Source organism: Schistocerca americana, chromosome 2, assembly GCF_021461395.2.
Source record: "Schistocerca americana isolate TAMUIC-IGC-003095 chromosome 2, iqSchAmer2.1, whole genome shotgun sequence".
NCBI classification, from domain to species: Eukaryota; Metazoa; Arthropoda; class Insecta; order Orthoptera; family Acrididae; genus Schistocerca; species Schistocerca americana.
The window spans coordinates 607999401-608020655 of NC_060120.1; the positions used below are offsets into that span (position 1 = coordinate 607999401).

A 21255-nucleotide genomic window follows, 5' to 3' on the forward strand; every position below is an offset into this window, starting at 1 on the left:
CCCCGGGAGCGGAAAGACTTACCTTAGGGGGAAAAAAGGACGAGTATACACTCGCACACACACGCATATCCATCCACACATATACAGACACAAGCAGACAAGAAAGGAATAGATGGAAACATAAATAAGAACAACAAGCAGACAGGCAACAGGACAGTACGTCTTACCTACTTTGGAACTGTTTCACAAAAAATTGCTAATGTATTGACATCATACAATGTAAGAGTTGTTTTCTCAACCAACAATAAATTTGGTAATAGACTGCCACACAATTTAAAACCAGTAAAGATAAATTCTCTAACTCTGGTGTATACAAGATAAAATGCATTCAATGCCTCGTACTATATGTCGGTCAGACTGGACAAAGCTTCTGAATTGGATTCAAAGATGCATTCAAATACAACAATACAAGATGCATTCAAATACAACACACCCAATAAATCTGCCATAGCTACACGCATTCAGGACACAAGATTTTCCTTTGATAACATAAAGGACAATCTAGTAATACGTCAGAAAATAAACAGAGGCCACAAACTCAATCTTTATGAAGAACTAGAAATTTTCATTCACAGTAGAATGTATTACTAACTCAAGGTATTTGCCCAGACACGTTAAAATATGCCATTGTCAAGCTTCTCTACAAAAAAGGGGACACCACAGATGTTAATAATTACTGGCCAGTATCCTTGCTTACAGCATTTTCAAAAATCACCAAGAAAGTAATGTACTCAAGAGTGGTTAGCTGTCTCAACAGTAATGTGTTACTTATTAAATCACAGTTCGAATTTCAAAAATGCTGTTCCACTGAGACAGCAATATGCAATTTCACTGCCCACATAACAGAGTCTTTAAATAGTAAAATGCCACCAATAGGAATTTTCTGTGACTTATGCAAAGCACTTAACTGTGTGAACCATGACATTATGTTACAGAAATTACAATTCTATGATTTAAATGGAACAGCATATGAGTGGTTTACATTATATCCACAGAACAGAAAACAAGATGTTTCTTTGTACGGTTTAAGTGATTTAAGGAAGCTTGCCACTTCATCTAACTGGAGTGAAGTTACATTAGGTATTCCACAGGGTTCGATCATGGGTTACCTTCTGTTCTTGTTATATGTGAATGACCTCCCTTCTCATCTGAAACAAGAAGCTAAACTGATGCTGTTTGTTGATGATACAAGCATCATTATTAATCCAATAAAAGAAACTCCAATAGATATGATACAAATAAAGTCTTTGGAAAAATTATTAATCGATTTTCTGTGAATAGCCTTACTCTGAACTTTGGAAAAACATTGTACAGCCAATTTTCTGCTGCAAGGAACACATTTCCTTCAATGAATATAACACATCAACAGAAGTCAGTAGCCAGGGTAGAGTACACTTAGTTTTTGGGTGTGCATATAGATGAGAATCTTGATCAGAAAATTAATATTTTGGTTCTCCTAAAGTGATTGGGTTCAGCAATTTTTGCAATTAGAATAACTGCCAATTTTGAGGCTATATAAATAGCTAACAAACTTTGCATACTTTCATTCTCTGATGTGATACAGAATAACATTTTGGGGTAACTCAATACTTAGGCAAAAAGTACTCATTGCTCAAAAGAAAGTGGTTAGAATAATGTGTGGAGCTCATAGTCGCACATCTTGTAAGCATCTGTTTAAAAGGTTAGGAATTCTTACAACAGCCCCACAGTACATTTACTCCGTAATGAAATTTGTTCTCAACAACATAGACCAGTTTAAAAACAACAGAGACATTCATGATTGTAATACCAGAAGAAAGAAAGACTTATGCTATCCTCTACTTAAACTATCTTTAGCACAGAAAGGAGTAAAATATGCTGCTGTGAAACTTTTCAATAAATTACCAGACTAAATAAAATGTCTGATAGACAGCAGTAATAGTTTCAAAAATAAACTGAAATCATGTCTCCTTGACAATTCCTTCTATACCATACATGAATTCTTGAACAGGAATAAATAAATCTACAGGTATAAGATATGCATTTTGTGCCATTTAAGGGAATGGGGTAGGCAATAAAAATTTTAAGCTTAAAAAACCTTGATTCATATGTGATTATTTTTTGCACTTAAAACGTTCCACATCATAACGGTTACTGTGAAATTGATCAATTGAACATATAACTAACAAACTAACACACTATCATTCACTCAGAATTATGGAGATCATCGGAAGATTCAGCCATGAAAAAACTATTCCAGGTCATTAAAATTTTCTCGATTTTCAAGCCTCACCATTTCAAATAAAACACTTGAACTTTTGAAATCTATCTTCAACGACGACATCATGAGTTGAAATCAATGAGGGCTGGGGCTGGCGCGGTGTTCTGCTTATGTAGATATAATGGCAGTGTCTGAAACTTTCCAGAGATGGCTGGAGTGGCGTATGCACGGAAGGCAATGTGGGCAGCTTGGTGTGGCTCTGTCCACCGCAGGAGCACGTGATGTCACATGGTGTAAACGGCCAGTGACATGTTTGAAGCTGCTGCTACCGTGTCCCTACATGTGTCAAGCCTATATCTTTGCTTTTCCTCAATGGCTGAAGCCCGCCTCCATGTCCTACTAAATGGGTACACTGGCCTCTGTTAAAATTGTTGCTGTTTATCCTGATTTTGATCACTTCTTTGATAACAAAATCCCAATATGATAGTGTCTGAACCAAAACTCTCATTTTTACAAAATTTTTATGCCCCTTTTCTACACAACACCTAGCCACAGCCAACTTCTCAAGTTCCCTTTCTCTGATATGTCATGAATGCTCTGCACAAAGGTCAGTGACAGTGCGAATGGTCTGACCTATGTAAATGCTACCACATTCACAGAGGAAACAACCACACTGGGAACTCTAAGAGTATCTTTAACAGGGCAAGAGTTTTGTAAAGGGAGACAAAATATTAATACAGCAAGCAGGTTCAAGTGCACACACACTGCAGTAGTTATTCAGAGATGAAGAGGTGTGCACAGGATAGACTAGCATGGAAAACTGCATCAAACTAGTCTTTGAACGTTTAAAAAACAAAACAATCATTGTTAAAGAGTCATATCTGGAACATAATATGTGAAGCTAACAAACAGGTGGACTGCAACTATTATGCATAGTCTCTTGAAACAGTAATATTAGATAGATATGAATATTAATTTTTCTGAAATGAAACTGTGCAATTCCTGCTGTTAGTAACTTAGATTTGGAAGGGATGGATTCAACTGTGTTTCATTCACTCACTGAAATCCAGTAAGCAGTTCAACGAAATTCTAATTTTCACAGAAGGGAGCATCTTAAAAAAGGAAAATCTCTTCAAACACAACTATGAAATACACACATATGAAACTACGCAGAAGATGAACCTACACATGAACACAGTAAATATGAACTTATGTACAAGAGGAGTGTATCATACTGGAGGTATGTTATATAACCATTTGCCTTCTTACCTAAAATGCCTACCAACATTAAATGCATTTAAAATAAAGTTAGAACAGTTCTTGCTTGATAACTGCTACTATTTTGTTGTCTGAATTTATGGAACATCGTAATAAGTAAACCTCATTCACCAAATTTTACTAATTGTCAATTCATAATATAGTTTACATTGCACTTATCATGTCATCTCACTTAATAACTGCTGTTATCACATGTAGAAGCAATGTAGTACACCAACCTACATTATCATGCATTTTGATTATGTCAACAATGTAATCAAAATGACTACTGCATTGTAAATTAACAAGGTTTATCACTGTCCTATATCACATGTAGAAATAATGTACTAAAATGATTCTTGGGCAAATAAGTAAATAAATAGATTACACCAGTCATAACATTAACAACTAACTGACAGCTGTTGTATGCAGGAGTTTGTGGTTTCGTAACCAAATAAGGGAATACACTGCATCAAAAGAGGAGGAAAAAGGACGTTTAACTGCAGGGACACTGATATAAAAGGTGAAGAGATCTTTGTACTTGAGGAAAAAAGAGATTTAACTGCAGGGACAGTGGTATACAAGGCAAAGAGAGTTTTGTGTTTTGTCTGTTGTGAGCTTGTTAGGAGTGGGAAATGTCTTTTACAACCAAGATAAGAGAGATACGGTATTTCTTGATGGAGAATGCAGACGGAGCACAATGAAAGCAGGTGACTGTATGCACAAAGATATACTGACAGACTGTGTTCAACAATCACGACAGTTATGCAAATGTGTGAAAAACTGTTGTTGAAAGGGCACAGCAATGTCACATAGAGAGTAAGGGGCCAAGCCTGCAATGCAAGGAGCCTACAGTGAAAGGACCTTTTGTTTAAAATCCACATGTTAGCTCTGCAGAAGCTGTAAGTGCCTGTGAAATAAGTTAGTTTAGTGTTATTCACATTTTTCAATAAATCAAATTCCATCCATATTCTGAGTCATTTAAACACCACACTAAGCAGTGGGATCACAGAAGATGTCACATGGTTCAACTGCAGCATGCCTTTCTTTAAGGAACTTCCTTATGAATGAAACAACACTTAAAATCATAAATATCTTAACAGAAGAAATATGCAGTAGTGGGCAGCTGACAATGGACGTTGGAAGAGACAAGTTGACCACCAGAGACAGCAGAGTGGGATTGTTGAAGATTATGTAATTGGTCCTATAACCTTGCCACTGAAACATATCGCTGCAAGGTCACTTCACAAGCAACCTTAAAGTTGGTAGTACGACTGACAAACAAATGAGGAATAAGAGGTGCTTCATTTTCTGAACCAATTACAGCAACAAAAGCAAATTCTGGCATCGACACTACTATGTTGCCAGCTGCTGTGTAAGCATTGCGTGTTAGTGCGCGACCAACTGCTTCTATATAGCTCTGCTGTGTTACTGCTTCAACTACAGTTTTTATTTATTGAAGAATGTCACCAATATGATTTCATTCACCAAGTGATAATCTGTTGTGTTGTGGAGTGTCATTAAATAGTCAGACTTTTGAATTACTACAAACAATGTGAGAGTTTTACAAGCAAGAAAAAGAATTTATTTCTGTTTGTGGGCAATGCATCGATTCCTGCTGATACAGTTCAAAAATACTATGACTAAACCAAATAACTGTTATAAGGAAAAAGGTGCTACTTCAAACCTTGCAAGATATTGTAGCAAACCATATGGAATACATCTCCATGGAAAAAACAGTGTATTTTTAAGTACTACTGGGAAAAAAAGGAAAGCAGCCTTGTCCAGTTACAGATCTTCATTTGTTTCAAACTGATGCAGTTTGATGGCACAATTATGGATATTATAGCAGGAAAGAAAACCCCTCAATAGTGAGGTTGGTAATTTCTTTAACAAATGTGAACTTTTCTCAGAGGGGAAAATGTCACTTAAAATGTTGTTAAAAAGTAAGGGATTTAACTTTAAAAAGTTATATGGATGAAACCCATTGTTCAAAAAAGCTTATAGTTGCAGCTCACAGTATTTTCTGACACAAAATTGCAGGACAGGATACACATTCAGTTATATGGTTAGGTAAAGTCAATGCAGGAGAAGCAGTTGATAAATGCTGGACAGAAGACACTCCAAACACCAGCAATCATCAACCAATGGAAAAAGGATTCCAATTGATTGTGACCTACCGGGCTCTTCAAATGGTTCTGTATGTGAAGAAATTTTAGGTTTTTGATTGGGAAAAACCTGTGATTACCATAATGATATAGACTACCCACAGTCTCTGGAGTGGTTTAAAAACTTGTTACTCCAGTTTAGTCATTCGACAGTATTTGTAATGGATAATGCACCTTGCCATTCTATGATATCAGGCAAAACTCCAACAACCAGTGACCACAAAGAAACGATGGTGCAATGGTGCAGTGGTTACAGGTCAGAGCCATTGCTGCAAACATGAGAATGACAAAACTGCTGTTATATTTACCTGAAAAACAAAATAAGTCCGTAGATGAACTTACAAGGAAACAGGGTCATATGATAATTAAGCTACTGCCTTACTAGTGCCATTTTAATACAAATGAATTGGTTCAGAGAGACGTCAAGATTTACTTTCGAAATGATAACAAGTCTTTTACAATAATAGACGTGGAAAGGCTGTTACATTAAGGTCTTGCTACTGCAGGCACATCACGGAAGAAGAAAACAGACCACGTTGGTAAGCTTTTGAGAGAAGTACAGACTACAGATGGAATTACAAATGAGAATGAACAAGATTTATGATGACGATGATAGTTTTGGCACCAAGTCCAGTGATGGTGGAGAAGAATTGGATGGAATTGTGCCACTGGTATCGTATATTGAGGAGAGTAAATGTTGTTGTTGTTGTTGTGGTCTTCAGTCCTGAGACTGGTTTGATGCAGCTCTCCATGCTACTCTATCCTGTGCAAGCTTCTTCATCTCCCAGTACTTACTGCAACCTACATCCTTCTGAATCTGCTTAGTGTATTCATCTCTTGGCCTCACTCTATGATTTTCAGAAATGCTTACCTTGCCATTGCCAGTCTACATTTTATATCCTCTCTACTTCGACCCTCATCAGTTATTTTGCTCCCCAAATACCAAAACTCTTTTACTACTTTAAGTGTCTCATTTCCTAATCTAATTCCCTCAGCATCACCCGACTTAATTCGACTACATTCCATTATCCTCATTTTGCTTTTGTTGATGTTCATCTTATATCCTCCTTTCAAGACACTGTCCATTCCGTTCAACTGCTCTTCCAGGTCCTTTGCTGTCTCTGACAGAATTACAATTCATCGGTGAACCTAAAAGTTTTTGTTTCTTCTCCATGAATTTTAATACCTACTCCGAATTTTTCTTTTGTTTCCTTTACTGCTTGCTTGATATACAGATTGAATAACATCGGGGAGAGGCTACAACCCTGTCTCACTCCCTTCCCAACCACTGCTTCCCTTTCATGCCCCTCGACTCTTATAACTGCCATCTGGTTCCTTTGCAAATTGTAAATAGCCTTTCGCTCCCTGTATTTTACCCCTGCCACCTTTAGAATTTGAAAGAGAGTATACCAGTCAACATTGTCAAAAGCTTTCTCTAAGTCTACAAATGCTAGATACATAGGTTTGCCTTTCCTTAATCTTTCTTCTAAGATAAGTCGTAAGGTCAGTATTGCCTCACGTGTTCCAATATTTCTACGGAATCCAAACTGATCTTCCCTGAGGTCAGCTTCTACAAGTTTTTCCATTCATCTGTAAAGAATTCTCGTTAGTATATTGCAGCTGTGACTTATTAAACTGATAATTCGGTAATTTTCACATCTGTCAACACCTACTTTCTTTGGGATTGGAATTATTATATTCTTCTTTATGTCTGAGGGTATGTCGCCTGTCTCATACATCTTGCTCACCAGATGGTAGACTTTTGTCAGGACTGGCTCTCCCAAGGCTGTCAGTAGTCCTAATGGAATGTTGTCTACTCCCGGAGCCTTGTTTCGACTCAGGTCTTTCAGTGCTCTGTCAAACTCTTCACGCAGTATCGTATCTCCCATTTCATCTTCATCTACATCCTCTTCCATTTCCATAATATTGTCCTCAAGTACATCGCCCTTGTATAGACCCTCTATATACACCTTCCAACTTTCTGCTTTCCCTTCTTTGCTTAGAACTGGGTTTCCATCTGAGCTCTTGATATTCATACAAGTGGTTCTCTTTTCTCCAAAGAGTAAATGTATACCAAATTAATTCTCTGTGCAACTGAGTAGGCCATGCATCTTTTTCTTTATTTTATTCTACAATTGGAGGATAGTATGTTCTTTGGTATGCTACAGTTTACATTATTATATCACATTTTATATGCAGCTATTGCAGTAACAATTCGGAACAACTGCTCATAAACATTATCAATAACTTTGGTTGTAGTTTATTTCTTGGTTTCATAAAATATCAAATGCTTTTTCTCCTTAGTTGCTCTCTCCATTGTTAGAAAAATATTCTTTGTTGCACTTATGTATACTTCATTATGTGATGGCTTATAAACATATTAATTGCAGCCTCCATTTATAAAGCAAACCTTGGAGATATCAGATTTAGGCATGTGTGGTGGCAGCTATTGCATCCTTGCCATCAGATTATAGCCAACAACACGCATGCTATCATGTGGCATATTTTAGTGGTCTGGCTGTAGCTTCACTTAGGAATATTATCACGTAACGGATACACACAATTCCTTGTCAAAGTATTAGGCCTCTTCAAGGAGAGAGATTATTTGAACCATGTTGATATATGTGGTTCATCTACTGCTCGTTACCCACTGTGGTTATGCACATGGTCCCCAAGCCCTTTCCTGGTCACTAGATAGTGTATGAAGGCATTATCAGGAGGTCTGCATATTCACCTGATTCGATACACCAGTGACCTTTTCTTCTTTGTCATATGCTCAAAAATGAATTTTATGCTTAAGTTAAAATGACTCAAGACATTTTAAAATAATACACTTTTGCAGTGTATCCAATGACAATGAATGATCTCTTCAGCATGTCCAGATCTCTTTGGTTCAAATGAATATCGCAGTAGTTAGTGGGCACATTAAACAATTGATTATGTAAGCAGTTCTGATCACTAATGTTCATGATTTCCTTCTTGTTGTTGTCACTGATACAATTTTGCACTGAAGATGCATATCTTGATGTTAAATTACTGATAATTTGTTTGTTTGTGTGAAATTATTATTTAAGAATCTTTATTAAATATAGCGTATAAGATCTATGCTAGAATAATAACTGAAAGACTAAAACCCATAATGGAGTGCCTGCTGTCAGAAGAATAAAATGGATTCAGAAAGGGGAGAAGCTGTACAGACAACATATTTATGCTACAGCAAATTACAGAAGAACATAAGGAATTCAATAAAGAAACACACATCCTTTTTGCCTATTATGTAAAGGCTTTTCATAAAGTAAATAGACAGCTACAGTGGGAAGTTTTAATAAGAAGAGTTATACCAACACACACTGTACAGGTAATTCAAAAGATCTATGCTAATACAAGAATGCAAATAATTTGGTATAACGAAGAAACAACAAAGGCTATTAATTTAGGAGTTCGAGAAGGTTGCAGCCTCTCTCCAATGATTTTTAATATGTACATTGATGACATTATACGGCAATGGAGAATGAAACTATACATATAACTTCAATCAAAAAGATCACATTATGAATTTATTATTAACGGATGACCTAGTGTTAATTTCGAATAATGGACTACAGAGAGCTGCCTACGAACTATACCAAACATGCCAGATATATAATATGTCAGTAGCAATACAAAAAACAAAAGCCATGGCTTTCCGTGGAAAAAAACCCAGTAGAACAAAAATGATTATAGACAACAAGATCATAGAGCAAGTAGATAGATTCAAATTGCTAGTAACCACACTGTTGTACAGGGAAGACCTAGATCAAAAAGACAAAACTGAGAAATTTAACTACGTAAATGGCACTATTAGAAGAGCCCTCCAACGTAAAGTAAGAACAGAAATGTATCTAAAATTTTATAAAGATATGTCAGTGCCAACATTACTATATGGAAGTTAATCTTGGGTAATGAAAAAGAAAGATAAAATAAGATTATAAGCCAATGAAATGAAATTTCTCAGGTACATAGCAGGATATACCAAGCTAGACTAAAGATATCAGGAAAGAATTAAATATTTTCTATATAAACAATAAGGTTGGCGAATACCAACAAAAATGGATATTCCTGCTACAAATGGAGAAGCCAAGATTACCACTACATTTTTGGCGATATACTCTGCAAGGTAAAAGTTGCATTGGAAGACATGCAAAACAATGGAAGGACCAGGTGTAGCTGAAACAGGCTGAGGGAAAGCCTAACGCATGGTGGAGGAAGAAGAAGAAGAAGAAGAAGAAGAAGAAGAAAAATCTTTATACCTCACTTTTCTGTTTTATGTATCCATTCACTTTGTAAGATTCATCTTTATTTTTTGAAAGAAGAACAAGAAAAAGAAAAAGAAGAAGAAAAAAAGGAGGAGGAGGAGGAGGAGGCAGAACTATTATCATAGTTACCTGGTGAATCACACTACATTTATTGCTTTCCAGTTGGTGTTGGGCTAACTTCTTGCAGCCGAAAAGTACTATTATCAGTTTTCAATGAAAATTTTCTCCATTACTTTGAATCTGCAATTAGACGCACTTAGCTGCATCAGCTTGGAGAAATCCATCAGCTGAATTTAACAGCTCCTTTCTGATATCATGATCTTCATATGACAGCAATCAATTTGATATTCAAGGACAGATATCCTAAGTTCAAAATATTGTAATTTCTTCAAAATTACTTTTCAGATTTTTGGAAAGCAAAATGCCACTGAGTTTGTCATTACCCAGCTGATGAAACAAGCAGCAGAAATTATTATAATTCCCCTCACAAACCCAAGTGTTCAAATTATTTATAAACAAATACTTGTGCAGCAGCTTGTAAGGTGTCTCTTATGCGAGGAATACATTTTTTACCAGTTTTAATAAATTATTGTCGCTCATTGATGTATTCATGATAGTTAGGAAGTGCTGTAGTCCATAGCTGGCCAGGAATCGGAGAGCATTTCCCACGCTGGCTGGCTAGGTGACAAAGCGACCGTATGTCGCGTGTAGTGGGGTGGGGCTTGGCGCTGGACTGTAGCAACAAGCGTTGGCCTGGGAAATATACTTGATGGGAAGTACTGCCATCTTGGCGCCAAAGTCAACGATTTTATTTATTTATATTTAATAATTAAAGTCAAATTATGACAACATGATTACTAGGAGGAGCCTCTGGATGTTTAAAACTATTTATCATAATTTTACCTCGTTAAAATTCACACCCATTCATTAACAAATGCATATCTTAGAAAGTACGAACTTGATCGGAAATCCATAAACTGTGAAGAAACTAGTAAGAGATACGGACTGCGTGCCAAACTCGGCAGTCGGCTTTAAGAGCTCTTCCTGTCTTGTTTGATGGTAGCCATGCTCTCAGTTATGAGTAGTTTGTGACATGAGTGTTTCATTATTGATCTAATAGGAATAAGAGTGATATTACGGCATTCTGAATGTTAATTTCGAGAAAATAGATACCACAAAGTTGATGGACAGCAATTTCAGATAATTAGCTTCCACTGACAGAGACATCCAATGCGCCAATGAAGAATATGCACGGGACGACATTTACGAGAGCTGCACCGCACACAGGTAGGAGGAAATCCGACGACACGACCCACCAAGGCGGATCAAGGAAGGTCCGACTTACACTCGCAAATTCCAGGTGGAAATGCTGACCAGTTACACTGTATGTCACATATACCACCCTCTACGGACTCACAGCTAAGCTGAGTAATAACGGTATCAGTTTAGAAGTGAGGGGATCTTGCAAGCTGCAGAAAATTGCTATTATGATAAATTTATAACAGTTTCACTTTGGGGAAGCAAAAACAACTTGACAACAATACTGCTACAAGCAATATTGTTATGGTTTGAGTCTATACGTCATATAGCAGGCATTTTCTTGCAATTAATCTGGGTGAAAACAGAACTGACATACGTTGAACTGTATTGGAAGTATTTGATGTTAACAGCTTAGGTGAATTATCTTGTACGTGTGGTATCAAGAGTGGTATATGTGTTGAAGATGGCTGACACAACAGATACCATGTTTAGTGAGTTACTGGCACTGACTGTTCGATATAGAGCTTTTAAATCAATTTGGAGGGAATTGTGAAAACATCAAGAATACAATATGGAAGGAATTCCAGATACCACATCCGAATCTTATAGGTTCAATACATTGAATGATAATGGGAGAACGAGTCTAAAATTTCTGAAATAATTTTAAAACTTATGAACATGTTATCCTCAAATTTTAATAAAATTATGGTCATTGTATGAAAAACTGAAATGTGTTTATTGTGGCATGCAACTCCTGCTATATATCTGGGATCTGTAAACCACATTCCCTGTCTGATTTAACAGTACTGGAAATGGAGGATTGGTTACTGATGTATGCCATATAACAGATGCTACAGCTTCTACTGAATCACAGTTTTTTAATTGTGCTGCTAAACAGGGAAGTGTAGTGTCTTCATAAGTTTTAAATTACAGGAAAGTTAGCAAGTAAAAGATACTTCAGTTTTTTTGGGGCTTTGTCAGAAATCATTAACAGTATAAACAAACTCTGAAATAGGCAAAATTTCAACTTTAGGATAAATTAATCTTCAGACTGCATGCACTGAAAATCACATGGTAGTATATGAAAAGCTGAGTATTTATGGAAGAAGGAAGTTTCTTATGAATAACTGGTCCAGCTTTCTTCAATACATTTAACACAACAGCTGTGCATATGGAAATATTCGTATACAAATCAGCCAACACCTGTATGTGTGAGAGATTTGCGTCTAAGTGATGTCCAAGTCATTTCAAAGTATCTCTGAGCACTTCAAACATAGCAAGGTGGAATGGTACCTGTTGCTATAATTTCACTCATTGAATAATGTTTTATTTTCTGTTCTGCAAGTAATGCCTTTATCAATGGTAGGAAATGAAAACCTTGTAACTCTACTTGGCTGTGAAACTTAGTAATTCCAGTGAGCAGTAACCCCATTATCAAAGAGAGATTTGAAAGTGCATGGATTTCTTTAATCTGTCAATAGGTAGGCTTCTACTAAATAGTTACATAATAGCTCCTTTATCTTTATCACTTTCTATTTTTAAGAAATGGTTTTTACCTCTCCTGTAAAATTTAACAAAATGGAGTAATGAGGAATTCATTGCCTACCATCGACACTACGAATACATGAAATTTTATATTTTTATCTCTGCTGTATTTTGGTAAACGTTACCCAGTGTTTAGTTTTCATACCAACAATGATAACAGTATAATTGGTTTTTTGGGAAAATATTTTCTTTGATGAAATATTCTAAATTTCTTATCACTAAAATCATGTGCTTTTCAAAATTCCACTCCTCTAGTAATTATTTGTTTTAGGATTGACAAACATTAATCGAAACCCACAGTTCCCTCTTTCCAACAGACAAATTATGTTTTTCAAAAACTGTTGTTGTTGTTGTTGTTGTTGTCTTCTTCAGTCCTGAGACTGGTTTGATGCAGCTCTCCATGCTACTCTATCCTGTGCAAGCTTCTTCATCTCCCAGTACTTACTGCAACCTACATCCTTCTGAATCTGCTTAGTGTATTCATCTCTTGGTCCCCCTCTACGATTTTTACCCTCCACGCTGCCCTCCAATGCTAAATTTGTGATCCCTTGATGCCTCAGAACATGTCCTACCAACCGGTCCCTTCTTCTCGTCAAGTTGTGCCACAAACTTCTCCCCAATTCTATTCAATACCTCCTCATTAGTTATGTGATCTACCCATCTAATCTTCAGCATTTTTCTGTAGCACCACATTTCGAAAGCTTCTATTCTCTTCTTGTCCAAACTATTTATCGTCCATGTTTCACTTCCATATATGGCTACACTCCATACAAATACTTTCAGAAACGACTTCGTGACACTTAAATCTATACTCGATGTTAACAAATTTCTCTTCTTCAGGAACGCTTTCCTTGCCATTGCCAGTCTACATTTTATATCCTCTCTACTTTGACCATCATCAGTTATTTTGCTCCCCAAATAGCAAAACTCCTTTACTACTTTAAGTGTCTCATTTCCTAATCTAATTCCCTCAGCATCACCCGACTTAATTAGACTACATTCCATTATCCTCATTTTGCTTTTGTTGATGTTCATCTTATACCCTCCTTTCAAGACAATGTCCATTCCGTTCAACTGCTCTTCCAAGTCCTTTGCTGTCTCTGACAGAATTACAATGTCATCGGCGAACCTCAACGTTTTTATTTCTTCTCCATGGACTTTAATCCTTACTCCGAATTTTTCTTTTGTTTCCTTTACTGCTTGCTCAATATACAGATTGAATAACATCGGGGACAGGCTACAACACTGTCCCACTCCCTTCCCAACCACTGCTTCCCTTTCATGCCCCTCGACTCTTATAACTGCCATCTGGTTCCTTTACAAATTGTAAATAGCCTTTCGCTCCCTGTATTTTACCCCTGCCACCTTTAGAATTTGAAAGAGAGTATACCAGTCAACATTGTCAAAAGCTTTCCCAAAGTCTACAAATGCCAGAAATGTAGGTTTGCCTTTCCTTAATCTATTTTCTAAGATAAGTCGTAGGGTCAGTATTGCCTCACGTGTTCCAACATTTCTGCGGAATCCAAACTGATCTTCGCCGAGGTCGGCTTCTACCAGTTTTTCCATTTGTCTGTAAAGAATTCGCGTTAGTATTTTGCAGCTGTGACTTATTAAACTGATAGTTCGGTAATTTTCACATCTGTCAACACCTGCTTGCTTTGGGATTGGAATTATTATATTCTTCTTGAAGTCTGATGGTATTTCACCTGTCTCATACATCTTGCTCACCAGATGGTAGGGTTTTGTCAGGACTGGCTCTCCCAAGGCCGTCAGTAGTTCTAATGGAATGTTGTCTACTCCCGGGGCCTTGTTTCGACTCAGGTCTTTCAGTGCTCTGTCAAACTCTTCACGCAGTATCTTATTTCCCTTTTCATCTTCATCTACATCCTCTTCCATTTCCATAATATTGTCCTCAAGTACATCGCCCTTGTATAGACCCTCTATATACGCCTTCCAACTTTCTGCTTTCCCTTCTTTGCTTAGAACTTGGTTTCCATCTGAACTCTTGATATTCATACAAGTGGCTGTCTTTACTCCAAAGGTCTCTTTAATTTTCCTATAGGCAGTATCTATCTTACCCCTAGTGAGATAAGCCTCTAAATCCTTACATTTGTCCTCTAGCCATCCCTGCTTAGCCATTTTGCACTTCCTGTCGATCTGATTTTTCAGGCGTTTATATTCCCTTTTGCCTGCTTCATCTACTGCGTTTTTATATTTCATCCTTTCATCAATTAAATTCAATATTTCTTCTGTTACCCAAGGATTTCTACTAGCCCTCGTCTTTTTACCTACTTGATCCTCTGCTGCCTTCACTACTTCATCCCTCAGAGCTACCCATTCTTCTTCTACTGTATTTCTTTCCCCATTCCTGTCAATTGTTCCCTTATGCTCTCCCTGAAACTCTGTAGAACCTCTGGTTTAGTCAGTTTATCCAGGTCCCATCTCCTTAACTTCCCACCTTTTTGCAGTTTCTTCAGTTTTAATCTACAGTTCATAATCCAATAGATTGCGGTCACAGTCCACATCTGCCCCTGGAAATGTCTTACCATTTAAAACCTGGTTCCTAAATCTCTGTCTTACAATTATATAATCTATCTGATACCTTCTAGTATCTCAAGGATTCTTCCATGTATACAACCTTCTTTTATGATTCTTGAACAAAGTGTTAGCTATGATTAAGTTGTGCCCTGTGCAAAATTCTACCAGACGGCTTCCTCTTTCATTTCTTAGCCCCAGTCCATGTTCACCTACTATGTTTCCTTCTCTCCCTTTTCCTACTCTCGAATTCCAGTCACCCATGACTATTAAATTTTCGTCTCCCTTCACTACCTGAATAATTTCTTTCATCTCATCATACATTTCATCAATTTCTTCATCATCTGCAGAGCTAGTTGGCATATAAACTTGTACTACTGTAGTAGGCATGGGCTTCGTGTCTGTCTTGGCCACAATAATGCGTTCACTATGCTGTTTGTAGTAGCTTACCCGCACTCCTATTTTTTTATTCATTGTTAAACCTACTCCTGCATTACCCCTATTTGATTTTTTATTTATAACCCTGTATTCACCTGACCAAAAGTCTTGTTCCTCCTGCCACCGAACTTCACTAATTCCGACTATATCTAACTTTAACCTATCCATTTCCCTTTTTAAATTTTCTAACCTACCTGCCTGATTAAGGGATCTGACATTCCACACTCCAAAAACTGTGTATTGACAAAATTATTCCTCTTCAAAATTATGATACTCCACAAAATTTGAATCTTAAATTGTAAACGTTTCATAATTCCAGTGGTACAGTTTTGTAGCCCCAATTTTCCTGTTTCCAAAAATATATACTTTAACTAAAATAACATGTTAATTAACAAACTATTCAAATTAGTAAATGTAACTTTCCACAAAATTCTTGGCATTCTTCAGAATCTACAGCGCATATTACAACTTCCCTTTCATAAAATAGTACCTATCATTTCTACCATTTTTAATTACATAAATTACAGTTAAATCAAATTACTTTACAGTCTAATTTGTATATGCATTATACATCTTTCCTAGCTTTTACACTGTTGCTGAAGATGAAATTACTGCAGATTTTACCATTTTGTAATTTCTGTACTAAGTGGGTCTTTAAATATGCATCACGCAGCAGGTCACAGTCAATCAGTGGTAAACATTTAATCAGCACAGTACCTCAGTTTCTAGGCACTCATGGTTGCGCAGTTAAAGTGTGTAGTTACTACGTCTTAGTCAGTCGGCATCCAGTAGCCAATATGTAAATTTCTACACCAGTTCCAGATCAGTACTATTCAGTCATTATTTAGCATTCAAAGAACTGAGTTATTATGTTAATTATGTGTGTTTCCACTTGTAAATTTTCTCGGATCACTCATACACTGTGTGAACTGCTGGCCTGTGTTATTACGTCTGTCAAAGTTACTACCTAATTTGCTGGTCACTGTGACTCATCGTGACATGTGTAGTATCAATAAATGTAAAGAGAATGAAAAATAAACTTGTCAGTGTTATGCACAATATTTAACAACTGTTTACAACACCAAATAATCATCAGCAGGTAAGCAGTACAAAAAGAGGAATTCAAAACATGTCTATAATGTTACACACTTTGTGTTTTATTTTATGACATTTCACTATTTTTGAAAGTGATATCTGAGAGGGAGAGAAAGAACAAACAAATTGCACAGAACATATGCATAGAAAGCAAAAAACAGCTAAACAGTTAGCAAGTAACAATGGAAATGCTAAAGTGGACAGGGTAAACAGCTTCAAAACATAGACTTCATCATCAGAGTGCAAAAGGTGCCCACTTTCAGAAAATGTTATGCTCCCATAATACTTCATGCACAAAGCAATAAGCTCACAATCTTTCATTGAAAAATCTCAATGAGTAATGAATTTATGAAAGAAAAACCATCTATTCTCTGTGAAGCAGTACATCTAAATTCTCTTTTATAGCTCACTGGTGCATTTGTTCATCATTTTTGAAGGTCCTTAACTTTTCTCAGCAGCAGCATTAAACAATGCTGATTCCTGATGATGATCAAGAACTACACAGGAAATTAGGAAAGAATTCAAAAACTGTAAAAGTTAGGGAAACTTCTTGTCTTGTAGGATCATGTCAACTAATACAGTAAAAACACTGGATTATTGTTATTGTTATTATTATTATTATTATTAATGTTCTCATGACCATGATGATAGTTGGAATGTGTGATGAGTGCTGATGTAAGTTAAGAACATATAGTGTTTACGATTCAACTATGAATAATGAACATGGTACGGATGTTTATCTATACCCCAGCTTTTGTGAAGCTAATAAAAAATATAAAGACAATGAGAAACATTCAACAGTGATCCCCATATTATTACAGTTATACTATATGCCTTAAAGTTAAAAATAGTCTAAAAATACTGCTGCTATATTTCAAAATTTTGTTGAACATTGGAAACAAACCTCCAAATATTTACATAAGTCCAACACGGTTGCGGGTAAATGGGTTAAGAAATTTATCAAAAGAGCTGGTAGTGATGGTAATGTAACTGGTAGTGTTGCAATGGCACCAAGCAATGCTCTGGCAAGGCCTGTTTCACTACTGGTCAAACGATCTACTGCAGCCATCATCCACACAATTACACTGTAGCTGTTTGTAAGAAGTTTGGCTGCACCTGGCACTTTCAGTGCAGATTCCAACACTGAGACAATCAACACCTGTAAATTAAAATCATCAATACGTGATAAGCATAAATACATACAATAAAATTAAAATTTTGTCATCATAGAGGAAAGTACAATGACTCTTGATTGTAAAAATAACGTTGGGAGAGAATTTCTTTTCCCACCTTATGGAAGAGTTAAGATGGACAAATACATCATTTACAACTGCCCAGAATATGGCTTAACTTCCAGATATGGCAATTAAATTTCAAAATTGATGGTACCAATACATAAGCATCTCTTAGGTTATCTTTAAGATGATATTATTCATAACTAAAAGTGGTGATATATGGTGAAAGAAGGAATATAAATGGAAGAAGAAAAAAATAACACTGCTTTGTGCTTTGGGGGTGGGGTGGGGGGGTGGGGGGGGGTGGGGGGGGGGATGAGAGGTGGAGGTTGGAACCGCCTCACAAACATTTGACTGCAGAGATGATTTCATGGCAAATATAAATTTCCATGTCCTCTTGAGTAGTGCAGAGCTGTGCAATGAATATTATCCCAGTATTTGGAACTCTTAGTAAGTAAGGGTGAAATAGGAGAATGAATGCATTCATAGACACACTATTACACTTATGAATGTGGTCACTTTAGCTAGTGAGAAAGTGTCAAGACACTGAGTGACTTACCACTACAAGCAACAAGCTATTCAAAAACTAGGTACTGGCAAAATTTTGAGGCAGTGCTTGAAAAGGTTGAAAATGATTCTTGGCATTTCATGTGATAGGTGGCTCTCATCAGCATTTAACATTCCATGAACAAAGTCATTTGCATAGAATAAAACATTCTAAATGGACAAGAATGAGGGAATAAACTATGTGTGGTTTGCACACTGAATGCATTCACAAAACATGATTTAACTTAAATTGCAATCTGGAACATAATTCTGTTAGTCACATAACTTCATCTGAATTGTGTTTATATCTTTAGTGCCAAATCAGTCATAAAGTGTCCCAGGAAAATGTTATCATCAAGAATAGTTTGCATTTCTGGGACACTAACAAGGGGAGGCCACAACGTTTGGAACGCGGATTTACTGATCGATTTGTACCATGAGTGTAAAGTGCCTGACGTGCCGTAGAGTCGTTAGCTCCGGGGTCTGGTGTGATGGATGTAGTAACTTTTTTCATTGGGGCAATTGTAGTGGCGTGGGAATTGGGAAAACGAGTGAGACTCATCAGTGGTTCTGTAGGCTATGCAGTAGAGATAGAAAGACTGTGGAACAGGAGGGGAAAATTGCTGCCCTTCAGGCTGAGTTAGATGAGGCTAGGTGAGAACTGGGCAGGTTAAGGGGGGAGAAGGGTAAACAGGGGTGGGGAGTAGCAACAGGCATAAGGAACAGGCCAAGAAATTCTTCTGACAGCTTTGTTATTAATGTAAAAAATAGGTTTGATCTGTTTCCTCAGTCAGAAACTGATGAGCCTCTCACAGTAGTAGATGTAGACAGGGCTCAACAAGCTTTCAGAAGCAAATTGTATTAGAATGTAGGGAAGTTTGCAAAGAGAAAGAAAGTCTTGTTGCTAGGTAGTTCGCATGCTAGGGGTGTGGGCCAACTTCTGCAGGATGAATTAGGGTCAGAATACCAGGTCACAAGTTTTTTCAAACCTAGTGCTGGACTGGGGCAGGTTACAGAGGATTTAGGTTCACTATGTAGAGGCTTTACTAGGGAAGATACCGTGGTTATTGTGGGTGGGCCGGGTAACAGTACTGACAGAGATCCGGGGTACAGCATAGAGTGTGACCTGGCAAAGATTGCATTAACATCGAGTCATACCGGTGTTGGGTTTGTGTTGGTTCTGGAGTGCCACGACCGACCTCATTTGAGCTCTTCTGTCAGGAGAGTTAATTTGGAGTTGGAACAGCTACTTGGATCTGGTGCAGGGTCACAAATTGGTGTGGTTCCTGTTGATTCACTCTGTAGGTGGGACTATACTAGACATGGCCTACACCTCAACAAGAAAAGGAAGGGTAAACTGGCTAGGCTGATAGCAGGATATTTAAAGGGGAGAGGAACTACATCTCATGGTGGAAACTCTTTTTTAGTGTAAGATCAGTGTCCAGTGGGAAACTCAGCCAGGCAAGTACTAAAGATGTTAAAAAAGTTCAAGATACTCACAAAAGTAAAGTGAAAAATAATGTTAGTATATTTCATCAGAATGTTGGGGGATTGAAGAATAAAACTGATGAGCTTCTGCTTTGTTTAGAAGATATAGAAACTGAGAATGTAATAGATGTACTATGCCTGTCTGAGCATCACATTGTCACTGATATGCAAAAGGTTAGCATCAATGGGTACAAATTAGCTGCACATGTAAGTAGAGATAATATGATGAGAGGAGGAGTTGCCATATATGTCAAAAGCTTCCACAGTGTAAAAAATTTAGAAACTAAAAAATTTTGTGTAGAGCAACATACAGAAGCATGTGCCACTGAACTAAAATTAAATGATGGCACTTTCATAATTGTAACAGTGTATAGGTCCCCCTCAGGGAATTTCCACCTATTTCTAGAAAACTTGGATGCTTTGTTGTGCTACCTGTCGGACAGGGGGAAGCAAATTATCATTTGTGGGGATTTCAATGTTGATTCCCTAAAAGAGTGCAATAAGAAGAATGACCTTGTAGTATTACTCAATTCTTTCAATTTAAGCTCCTTCATTGATTTTCCTACTCGGATAACAAAGAACAGCAGATAACTTTTTTATAGATCAAGATAAGTTTAAGGACATAAATGCTTATCCTGTTGAGAATGGTCTTTCAGATCATGGTGCACAGCTAGTTACAGTACATGACATAGATCCATGCAGTATATCAAATCAGAAATTCAAAGCAGTGCGTTCAATTAACAATATAAATATTGCAAACTTTAGGGAAAGCCTACAGCAGCTAGACTGGGATGAAGTGTATAAGGAACCCGATGCAAACTTGAAATATAACTTATTTCACGATACATTTTTAAGGGTATTTCAAAATTGTTTTCCCAAGAAAATAGTTAAACATAATTCCAAGAAAACATATAAAAAACCTTGGCTAACAAAAGGAATAAGAATATCTTGCAACCGTAAAAGAGAACTGTATTTAACAGCAAGAGGGAGTACTGACCCCGAAATTGTTCAATATTATAAAAACTATTGTGCGGTACTAAGAAAAGTTATTAAAAAGTCCAGAAGCATGTGTATCATGTCTGAGATCAGTAACTCTGATAATAAAATTAAAGCAATTTGGAATATTATTGAAAGGGAAACAGGGCAACCAAGAGCACAGGAAGACTTTAATGCCATAAAACTGAATGACAAGT

The 21255-nt window shown here is 36.9% G+C and overlaps 1 protein-coding gene across 3 annotated transcripts in view; it reads right to left on the minus strand.

Annotated features, from left to right (window-relative positions):
* LOC124593416 (nucleolar pre-ribosomal-associated protein 1) overlaps positions 1-21255 on the minus strand; it is a 173322-nt gene that overhangs the window by 8438 nt on the left and 143629 nt on the right. For all 3 annotated transcript variants that reach the window (XM_047131928.1, XM_047131925.1, XM_047131926.1), the window contains one exon: positions 17698-17952. In XM_047131928.1, the coding sequence (XP_046987884.1) occupies positions 17698-17952 (255 nt within the window). The remainder of the gene's footprint in view (positions 1-17697; positions 17953-21255) is intronic.